The following is a 10,941-nucleotide window of genomic DNA, read 5'->3' on the forward strand; positions in this document are numbered from 1 at the left end:
TACTGATGCTTCAGTCACAGCACTTACAGAAAGGTTCTCTTTGTTGTTATTAGTTTGAGAAGTAAATTGAAGCATTGTTTCTCCTGATCAAGAGATTGATTAGTCAGAGGTCTCTAGCTGAAGAGGAAAAATGTTCCTCATTATCAACTTTAAAATTCAAATGTATTTGCCAAGCAGAGAATGTTTCAGATGGTGAGTGTGGGGGGTAACAACTTGCTCTTTTGATGTTCTGCCCATAACCATTTACAGATCTCTGAAAGGCAGCCTTCTTATCAGGTCAGTGAAGAAATAAGTGTGGGAATGATACCCTTGAAAGAGAAAATTAACCTTTGCTGCTTCCAGTCAAATGGTTCTCATCATATTTTGACAGGTAACAGTGCGTTAGTATATTTGTGCATTTTGTTGTATTTGTCTGCTCTTTTTCTTCCTAGGTGCTTTCATAATCTGCTGGACCCCGGGACTAGTCTTGCTGCTCCTCGATGTTTGCTGTCCCCAGTGCAATGTCCTGGCCTATGAAAAATTCTTCCTGCTTCTGGCAGAGTTCAACTCCGCCATGAACCCCATCATCTACTCCTACCGGGACAAGGAGATGAGTGCCACCTTCAAGCAGATCCTCTGCTGCCAACGCAGCGAGAGCACCAACGGCCCCACTGAAGGCTCAGACCGGTCAGCGTCCTCGCTCAACCACACCATCTTGGCTGGTGTCCACAGCAACGACCACTCGGTGGTGTAGAACTGCAGCCAGCCATGCAGCTGATGAAGAGCAGCAGGCTCCACCACGGAGCAGGGTGGGCACACGGCCCTGGAGGAGGTAACCCACTCACAAGGTCTTCTCAAACACTAATGGACTACAAGCACTTCTTTTCCAGGGAGTCCAACACACCGTCACAGTCTGCCCTTTTCACAGGACTGGCCATGCTGCAAGGCCTTTGGTTTCTACTTTCAAAAAGCAGAAGCAGATGCCTTGTGGTGGAGGTCATTGGTAGCCCATGGAGAGCCTCACTGAGACTTCGTCGGACTTTGCTGCATCTTGGTGCCAGTCTGAATCAACTCTGATTAATTAAGCTTATACCTGCTTCACTGCATTTACATGTAGCCACTTAGTCTTTTTAAAAAGGGAGTAAAGGGGATAAAAGTATGCCTATCATTTAATTGACATGTAATATTTATCACCATCAGCATGCTTGTGATGAACATTTTCTGTGCAGGGAGTAAAACTGTGCTCTAGTCTTGGTATTCTTAGCCACACTGACATAACTACAGTAAAAACAAAAGTATTTTTTTCTAATACAGGCAACAGGAAGAAGATGGAAACTGACACTTCTTACCTTCATTACTGGTGTTAGAGAGCATGCATGTTCTGTGCGTATGCAGATTGTTTTAATTATGAAAAAAAAAAGCTCTTTGTAAAGTCTGCAGGAAAGTAGAAAAGCATAGACTGTATTCCAGTGTTTGTTTAGATTATGAAATAAACAGTACTTTAGTCACAAGTTATTTAATGTTCTTCTTTGAAGTGTGGTATGATATGTGTAAGATGTGAGAGGTCCCAAGTTTTTCATGGACAAGTTCTTAAAGTAGAACACATCCATAAACCTCTCAAAGGGCTACATTCAGATAAGCAGATTATTTTTTTAAAATATGTATTTATGGCATTGGAATGCTTTTCTTTATCATGTCAGGAAGCAAAGTGATTTTTAATGATAAAGTGTATGTGTGTTCATGGAATGTTTCTTGTAATTGAAAACAAAACACCTGCATTTTTGCACTGACAAATATTTGTAGGGTATCCTCTAAATGATGTATCCTTCACTTCAAAAGCGGTGGGCTACTAAAAGCCAACGTACAACTTCATTTTGTAAAGTCAATATAACATATGTAGTAGTGTATTGCAAATGACTGGACTGTGCTACATATCATAGCCACACATGCAAATTGTTATGAATAACTAAGCTATGGCTGTTTTACAGAGAAATGCCACTCATGAATCTTGGATGCTGAAATCAGTGACATTAATCAAAAATCCTTGACAAGGGTAAATGTGTGCAAAGATGAGATCTTGCTGATAAAAAACTTGGGACTTTTCTCTAGGAATCTCTGTTCTCCCAAAAATGTAAAACATATCAACAGTAAATTCCTGGGGCCATTTTCCTCATTGTAATTTGTCTCTATAACACACACACACACAAATCAGAGGTGTATCTGTCCATGTAACATGCTGTAATGTAACATAAGGGACAAGGGACCATTTTCCTTTTCTCAGGTGTGAATGCAGTTGCATTCTTCCCTGGATCCAAGGAGCACAGTTTTTCATGTCCTCAACTTTCCCATAAAAGGACACCATAGACACTTAAAGTTTAGCACATCTAGCTTCTTAGACCTTTCCAGGTGTCCTTTTTACTTGCAGTTTGCATGCTCTTTAGGGAATATTTCCTCAGTAGGGTGGGAGGATGATACTAAGAAGTAGCAGCAAATCATTCCCCCTTGCATACCGTGCTGACAGTGTGATGATTTTGGAGAAGTCATTGAATAATTTTAAACCAAGGAGGCAATCGTTTGCAACATGCGAGTGGGTCCAGAGGCCCCCTGTGAAGACAGATGCCCAAGAGGCTTTTCTTAGTGTACTTGTGACAGGTATCAGTTGCTTCCCAGACACATTGATCAGGAGGCATTCGACAATTCAAGAATCGAGACTCTTAGCAGCAGTTAAATTTCAGTCATGGGGTAGATTAATTCGGGAGCACTTTCTGGCAGAAGGTGGCTTTTTCTTCTAAAAGGTGAAGTGCAATTTAGATTCAGATCAAAGGCAACAGGGTGCAAACACTGCTTGTACAATTCCACTAGAGGAACTCACTGAGCATGTGGCTGCTATTTAAAAAATTAATTAGTCCCTTTTTTTGTTGACATGATCTCCCTACATCCTAGAGAAATCTGATCTGTGGATTGAGTATTTCTTTACAAACTATTGAAACTGAAGCTGCTGTAAGGAAAGAGAATAAAAAACAGAGCTTGGAATAGAAGGATTAACTTTCTCTCTTTAGTATGATCCTGATGCCACTTGATTGTTTTTAACTTTTGCTTCTCTGTTCAGATTTTCCAGATTCCCTGTGCAGTTGTAGAACTCACTTCTGCTATGTGAAAACATGGTGCAAAGTACTTAGGGAAAAAAATTACTCCACTTATTTTTACTTATCTCAAATCCTTCAAAAGGTTTTAGAGAACTTCTTAAAATACCAGTGATCCTCCCACAGTCATTAAAATTCTTCTGTTGCTGGCTGCCTCTGGTCCAAGTAAATCCTCTTGAAGTTCAAATGTAATGGTGTTTGTTTCAGCAATTGTAGTGGTGGGGAGCCATGTATTAAAAGGAGTATTATTGATGAAATAATTTCAGGTTAAAGAAAATGTGTTTTTCCTACTTCATTTTTTCAGTGGCAGCACAAATCTGAATGCTAATTGAAAAGATTACCTTTGAATGAAAGATTACTACAGAAAATTTTACTTCTCTGTTACTGTCACATTTAGTGAAGCTGGGTGAGACCCATTGATCCACAGAGCCATTAATCACAACATTTACATGAAAAGTTGAAAATATATTCTGTGCTTGACACACATTGCATTTCTTGTCAACCCCTTTTTTGCTCTGTGCTCTCTGCAATTGCTTGATAGCTTCGGACTGGCTTCTAGCTGGGATGCTCAATGCCTGGCACAAGGAGAAATGGCAGACTAATCAGGAGCTTTTTCATTGATTTCTAAAACCAAACACACCTAGCTGTCCACAGTGCACCAGCAACGGCGTTTTTAAAATAGTTAACCCAAGATCCACCATTGATTTTTTAACTCTGTCTTTCAAACGAGAAACAGCTGTGGCACTGCTTAAAAAAAGCTGGCAGTGAAGGCTTGGTGTAGGTCACTGTTGGAACAGAAAGGGCACGCCTGGATAACTTGGGTATCAAAGAGAAAAGGATGTATTCTTATGTCCAGTGTCTTAGTTTTGCTTCCCCTCCAAAGTAACTTTTCAATATCTATAATACATACATTTCTCCCAGTATGGCATTGCACTGACATTAAATTTTACAGGTAACTCCAAGGTGTCTGTCTTTTGCTGTACTTCTGTGGTGGTCAGGGGGGGTTGGCCATGGCCAGTGTGGGTCCCAGGAGCAATCTGTCACAGGAAACTCAAGTAGGATCTGCTTCTGAAGCAGGTTTTGTAGCTTCTGACCTGTGTAGACTACCAGATACCGGGCTGAACTACTGTAAAGCCACCTGGGTTCCTCATTGTGATGCTGCCACCACCACCTCTGACTGTTCTGACTGCAGTGGGTGTCCATGGGCTAAAATCACTATGCTTTGTCTGTGAAAGAAATAAAAGCCCACGCAACAGGTCGTTCTGCCCAGGTGACATTATAGAGGACAGCACTAGGTGGAGAGGCACTGTGAATAATGCTGATGCAAAGTAGAGCTGGCAAAGGCATTCCATTGTCCCTACACCAAGGTGTGTCCCTGTCCCCGTTCTACCTGTTGTTCCTTTGGGTCCCTTCTGACCATGAGACAGGATGGAGCTGGCAGAGGTCAGCCTCAGTGGACTGGCTCTTTTCCACCTGCTGCAGAAGAAACATAACAAGAAAACCAGACTTTTCCCTTCTCATCCTCTTAAGGACTTTCATGTGGAGCAATTTGCAATTCCAAGTCTACCTATCACATTCTTTCCAATCAGTTCTTGCTGAGAGCAATCAGTCTGATATACGCTGGTGTCTCTATGGAGGGGCTTTGCAACTGCAATCTCATTTATTCAGCTGAATTGCCTAGGCTTTACTGTTTGATGGGAAAGGCCACTTCCAACAGAGAGATAACTTAAAAATTATTAACTCCCACAGCTGTTCAGGCTCAAGAAAAAGTGCCTTTTTTTTTCCTCTCATTTTCTTCTCTTAGAGGATTTTTCAAGAAGTTAATCACCCAACTCCAGTTTTCTAAGCCTATCAAGGAGAAAAAAAAAAAAGGTTAACATATATGTATCTGTATACATTAAAAAAAAACACAAAACAAAACAAAAAAAACCACAACACACACAACAACAAGAATCCCAAGCAAAAAAACACATAACAACAAAAAACACAGATGAAACACACACACACAACCAACAAAACAAACTCCCAAAACCAAAACAAAACAAAAATAAAAAACCCAAAAAAGCCAACATGGATATGAAATATGCCACTTACTTCTGGGTACATGGAAATCCAACCCACTGATCAGCTGCCAGCATTTTAACAAGAGCCTCCACAAAATGTTTCTGTTTGCCTGTGATAAACTTCTGATAACCAGAAGTGTATGTGGGAGATTCAGGAATCTGTTCATTTGTTTTCCTGATTAAACAAAACTATGTTCATAACTCACAAGTATGGAGAGAGCCAATGAAGCCTGGCGAACAGTTCTGCTATTAAGTACACTTACTGTAAATGTTCAGAGCTTGTATCTAGTACAATAAAGTATTTAGCATGTGTATTATGGAGTGTGCAAGAAATACCCTTCATCAGGAGAGATGGCATTTTGGATGTAGAGAGTAATCATTAAAAAAGCATGCCTCTCTGGAGGCACGTGCTGGTCTGTTCCAGGAGTTAGCATAGGGCTGAAACACAGGGACAAGGAAAAGGATTTAGTATCAACTACATCACTTAATAATCAGTTCTGTTTGCAATTCCTACCTGGCCAGCTTTCTTCCTTTCAAGTCCACAGTTGCACCTTTTAACCTCAAGCCTCATTTGTTGCTACATAGAAAAGTTTTCCTGCACAGAGAAAACAAACATGCTGATTCTATTCCCTCTACCTCTTCTTTCTTTTCTTCCCCTCTCTTCTCCCTTTCCTCTTCTCCCTTTTCTCCCTCTTCCCTTCTCCCTCTTGCTCTGCATGGTCATGTTTGTTCTAGAGTGTGTCCCCATACATTTAACCGTACATGGACTAAACCAAAGCTCATTGGCTTATATATAAAAATTAATGTGTCCATACACAGATTTGTAAAGCCATAGGAAGCAGGAAGAACTGGAAAAAAAATTAAAAATAAATATATTCTTTTAATGCTGTTTGAGCATAACTTATTTAAGATTCTACTTTTATGCTAATTGCTATTTTGAATTTTGAAGAGAAGAGGCCTTAGGAAAAGGGTTGATTAACCATCTGACTTATGTTAGAAGGGCTAACCACTTAAATACTGAGAGAATCCAAGCATCTGCTTTGACAAAATAACAGAAAATATAGTTAGTGTTCCTAAGATAAAATTGCAGTACTAATCACTTGAGGTATTCTTAAGTAAAAAAATACCAAAAGGGAAGGGTTTGATTTTTTCCTCTCCCCAAACCCTGGTGATTCATGACTAATGCCCTGGCGCTGGGCTTTCCGTGACATGGTATAATGTAAAGCAGCCCCATAGAGCTTGATTGCCGGATGTAACAAGCAGAAAGCCAAAATACACAGTTGCTAAATAAATCGTGCCTCATGAAAACACACAGCAATGCCTCTGGGAATTTTTGTTTTAAGCCCTGGATCACCATTTGCTGGCAAAGTCAGACTGTTTATATGGCAATCTGTTAACATTCAATACGCAACATGTGCAGCAGCGCAGGACCCAGTCTCTACGCAGTAGGCAGCAGGCAGGGCAGGAGCTATGAGAGCTGGCTGCTTTGGGATGATGATGCCTAGAGCCCCCAGTGCACTCCCTAGCACTGTGTGGGCCAGCCCCCCATGCTTTGTGCCTTTTGAGATATGCCCCTTCTGCCCAGGTGTGGCTGGAAAGACAGGACAGCTGGAGTTGAGCAGGTCCCAGCAGGAGCAGATTCGAATCAGCTTCTTCCACTTTTGTCTAAAGCCTTCTACTTCTTAACTGGTTTGATTCTTGTGTTTATGGATCTACTACTCCCTCCTGTAGTTGTTGCACATTCACGCTCTTGCTAGACTGTCTTGCCGCCCTTCCAAAGAGCCCTTCCAGTTCCTCATTTGTGTTGCTTTTCTCTGCACCTCCTCCAGCTAGCCTAAACCATCTCTGAATCAAGCTGCAAGGTGAATGCCAGGTGCTTTCCACCACAGATAGTATCCTTGTAATTCCCTGGAGCTGAAGTGGGAGATAAATACAATACACTGAGAAGAGAGAAGTGAAAAATTGCAGGGAGGGAGGAAAGGGACGGCAGAGAACCCCCTACCCTCTCTGCCTTCTCAGCAAGACTTGGTTTATGATCCTTTACAAGGCTTTCTGGCAAATTCAGGAAAAGATTTTGGGTTGTGGAATGTGTCCTTTCTATAGCATTGTGGGGGTTTTTTGGGTTTTTTGGTTTTGTGGGGTTTTTTTGGTCTAATGGAAGACTTTGTTGTTTTAGGTGTATTTCATTTATTAAGAGCTCAAAAGGCCAACTGAAACAAGGCGAAGCCTTCCCATTTCCCACCCACAACTCAGCACAAAACTGAACTTTTTTTATATAAATGGTGTTTTACCACTGAAAAAGTAAGGATTCTTCAAAGACTGGCATTTGTTACTTTCTTCACTTCTCTGTTTTTCTGGATATCTGGATATTTTAATGCTTGTTCTTTCACAGATTTTGAAGTTTGTACATTCTTTTCATCCTCAAGTGTCTCTTTGCAATCCTGCTTTTTCAAAATATGTAAACACTCCTTAGTTCAAGAGAGTTACTCAAAAATGTTCCTGGTTTGAGCTAGTCCAGCTGCTATTACCTCCCAGACCCCTCTCCTGTTTTCTCACAGTGAGGTCTGATTCTGAGCCACAATTAGATGCTAGCAAGTGATAATTATTTTGTTTAGAAATTCTTATGTCAGGGGAAATGCGAATATCATATATATGTCCTTACAACTAATGCACTATGCTGCAGGCAAGCTGGCTGCCCCTGTGGCATTTCTTAAAGAAGCACATCAGGAAAACGGACTTTCCTGAGCTGGGCTGCAAGAAGAGCTTGAAAAAGAGACTGGCCTTTCTTTTGTTTTTGAAACATCATTCCTACATCATTGCATGAACATGCTTAGGGATGAGCTGTTGTTTAGTCTTCAGATCATCTGTCCTTTATCCTGTTCCTTAGAGATCTGCACAGTCCTGTTGTTGGCCCTCCTCTTCACAGCACTGTCAGAGGAAACAGTGGAATGAGGAGTGTGTGACCTCAGTCAGGCACGGGGAGAAGGAGGTGAGAGTCTGTCAAAAGGCTCAGGAACAGTCCATCTCTGACCAGCACAGGCTTGCACTGACCCACTGATGTCAGCAATGCCCTGTGGGCTTCTGGACCCCAAGCCTGCAGTGCCAACCCCTTGTTCTGGAGATAGCTGACACACTGGAGAGGAGGAAGACAAAGAACAGTATGAGGAGGAGGAAGAAGGGTAAGAGGAGGAGGAAGGCTCCCAGCCCATGCTAGAGGAAGCAAAGGTGAAATTGTGCTCCTGTGGACACCCGGAGAAGTCTGGTTCTTAGAATTACTTTTACTTGTGGCTCTTTTCTCCTCCCATGTAACTTACTTTGTCCTGGATGTCCAGCTGGGGTCATCCTGCTGTGGTTATAAGTACCCAGCTTTACCCGGACCTTTTGGGCTGCTGGCCAGAAGCAGGGACAGTGATGGCTCTAGTCTGGGAAAAAGCAACCTGAGTACTTGTACCCTCTTCAGCCAGTAGGCAGAGAGGTGGCTTCCCTAACTTGGCAGAGGAAGGGTTGTTCTGAGACCCCAGGTGCACCACTTGGGGCTGCAGCTGAAGGTGGGCTGGCAGCTCTTGGGCACATGCCTTGGAGGGTGGGCAACCCTGTGTGGGGAACAGGCAGCTAGGCTGGGGCACAGGGACACAGTCAGATCAGGGGTGCAGATCCACAGCAGAGGGGAGCGTGCTGGGAATGACGGATGCCGGCAGTGCAGATGCAGTGGTCCTCCTTGCAGATAACCGTTCCTCAGCTAGGCAGTAAAACAAGAAAACAAAAACAAAAAAAAGAAGAAACAAACAAACAAATAAAACACAAATTTTAAAAAATTAAAAGGGAAAAGAAAAGATAAAAACCTGCACATTTCCTATAATATGGAAATCCTGCTTTTCCATCCATGTGGTTAAAAGCACAGGCCAGCCACATCTGATCTACCCAAGGGAGCACACAGAAAAGGAAAGCAGTAAGTGGGGCCCTTGAGTGTCAGATGTCTTTTTCACATCAGCTGGACACATGCTTAAGGTCTGTGTTGGAGTGCTATTTTGGTCAGGGAACACCAGGCATGTTTAATGACTTACTCTAAGTGCACAATTAAAACACAATGATGATACAGGCTTAGACAAACTTCATGAAAACTTGCAGGCTTAGAGGACTTTCACTTAAAAGAATGTATTTTTATATATTATTTTTATATTATATTTTATATTCCTGTGAAGAAAACTGACTGACACCAAGCAGTGTCACAGACTTTTTTTTTCTAAGCGGAATACACCTTGATTATGAATAAGTGCTCCAACATTCTGGAAAAGCATAAAGACCAAATGTAAAGAGAGAAATTACTGATTTATTTTACCACCATCCCTAGATGACACCTTCCTTTATAAAATAAACAGTGTAAACCTAGATGCTATGAAAGAATTGCAGTCCTTCAAAAAAATGCCTTCACCATCTCCTGGAGGTCACCTGTCCCCAGTGAGGTCAGGGAAGGGGATGTGGTCCAGGAGGTTTTGTTGCCCCTCCCCAGATTCTACCCTGCCACAGCTGCAGCAGAGGAGAGGTAATCAGGGACCAAAAGTGCTGTGGAGTGGGCAGACCCCCAGGTCTCTCTAGGGGGAGAAGTCGGCCCTGGCAGGCAGGTCTACCAGGGGAGCCTTGCCAGAAGCAGCAGCTGCAGAGGAACCATGTGGCTGTGTTGCAAGAGGGACATGGCAAAAAGCGTTTGCAGGTAGTGACATGAAAGACAGCCAAGCTGGACTACCTTCTTTCTTGCATTTAGCTCTTTGGAAAGAGGTTAAATCTCTGTTGAGATGCATCAGAGCACCACTAGACTGGGATGGAAGGCACAATAGGGTTATAATGAATCCATAATGTGGATTATAATGATTGTAGACTTGGCCCAGAGAGCAAGGATAGAGATTTTGTCTGGGCTGAGGCTTTAAGGGTTGTGTCAGGAGGTGTCAGTCACAAGTGCTCCACAGTGAATTTGGGATGGGCTTCTCCGCACTGGCTTTAATTTGTGCTCCATGCTGTAGCTCAGCCAAGAAGGACGTGTCAAAGAATGTATATGGCTTTGTTGATATGAGGAAGTCCTGCCAGGAGTGTGGAAAAAATGAGAGCCCAATGGCCCCTCTGCCTGTCCAGTGGCTGCCAGCCAGTGGACATTTCTGGCTTGTGTCAGCTGGCCAGGAGGTTGAGCACTGGCAGCAGAACCCGTCCTGCAGCAGATACTGCCAGCAGGATGTGTGCGTCCCGCATGCTGCCGCAGGGCTTGGGAGGTTCTTTCTCTCCAACATTTGAATAGCATTTTGGAAGTTTCCTGCAGCACAGCTGTAGCCAAGCTAGACATTTTATTAGTAAGCAGACACCAGGCAGTGGTATAAGAAAAAAACTTCTAAGACATCTATGCAAAATTCAAGTTCCTGCTTTTTCTACGTTTTTCAGTGCATGGTGGTATAAAGGAAAGCCTCTGCAGCACAGACTTTTTTTGGGATCTTTATGTTAGTGCTCTTCCCCAAAGTATTTGCATAGCTGAAAAAGCATAAAGTTTTGGTGGAATATTTTTGCTGAATGTCAAAAAGACTTTTCTCCCCAAGTGCACTAAGTCACTTACAAATGTGGCTGCATTCATTTTGCTGAGTACAATGGAAGAGAAACAATCCTGCTTGCCTCAACGTGTCTGTACTAATCTACCATTGCTTGTGCCAGTCCAGGTTATTCTGGTTCAGGAACCAAAAGAAACTGCACTAGTAAAAGGCACTTTTGTTCCAGTG

The 10,941-nt window shown here is 42.5% G+C and overlaps 1 protein-coding gene across 1 annotated transcript in view; it reads left to right on the forward strand.

The window, feature by feature from the left end:
• Positions 1 to 1,490, forward strand: part of LPAR1 (lysophosphatidic acid receptor 1) — a 48,754-nt gene extending 47,264 nt beyond the window's left edge. The window contains exon 3 of the mRNA XM_010002906.1: positions 432 to 1,490. Within this exon, the coding sequence (XP_010001208.1) occupies positions 432 to 733 (302 nt within the window). The 3' untranslated portion in view covers positions 734 to 1,490. The remainder of the gene's footprint in view (positions 1 to 431) is intronic.
• The last annotated feature ends 9,451 nt before the right edge of the window (positions 1,491 to 10,941 follow it).

This window comes from Chaetura pelagica, unplaced genomic scaffold (assembly GCF_000747805.2).
Source record: "Chaetura pelagica isolate M959 unplaced genomic scaffold, ChaPel_1.0 scaffold391, whole genome shotgun sequence".
Lineage (NCBI taxonomy): Eukaryota > Metazoa > Chordata > Aves > Apodiformes > Apodidae > Chaetura > Chaetura pelagica.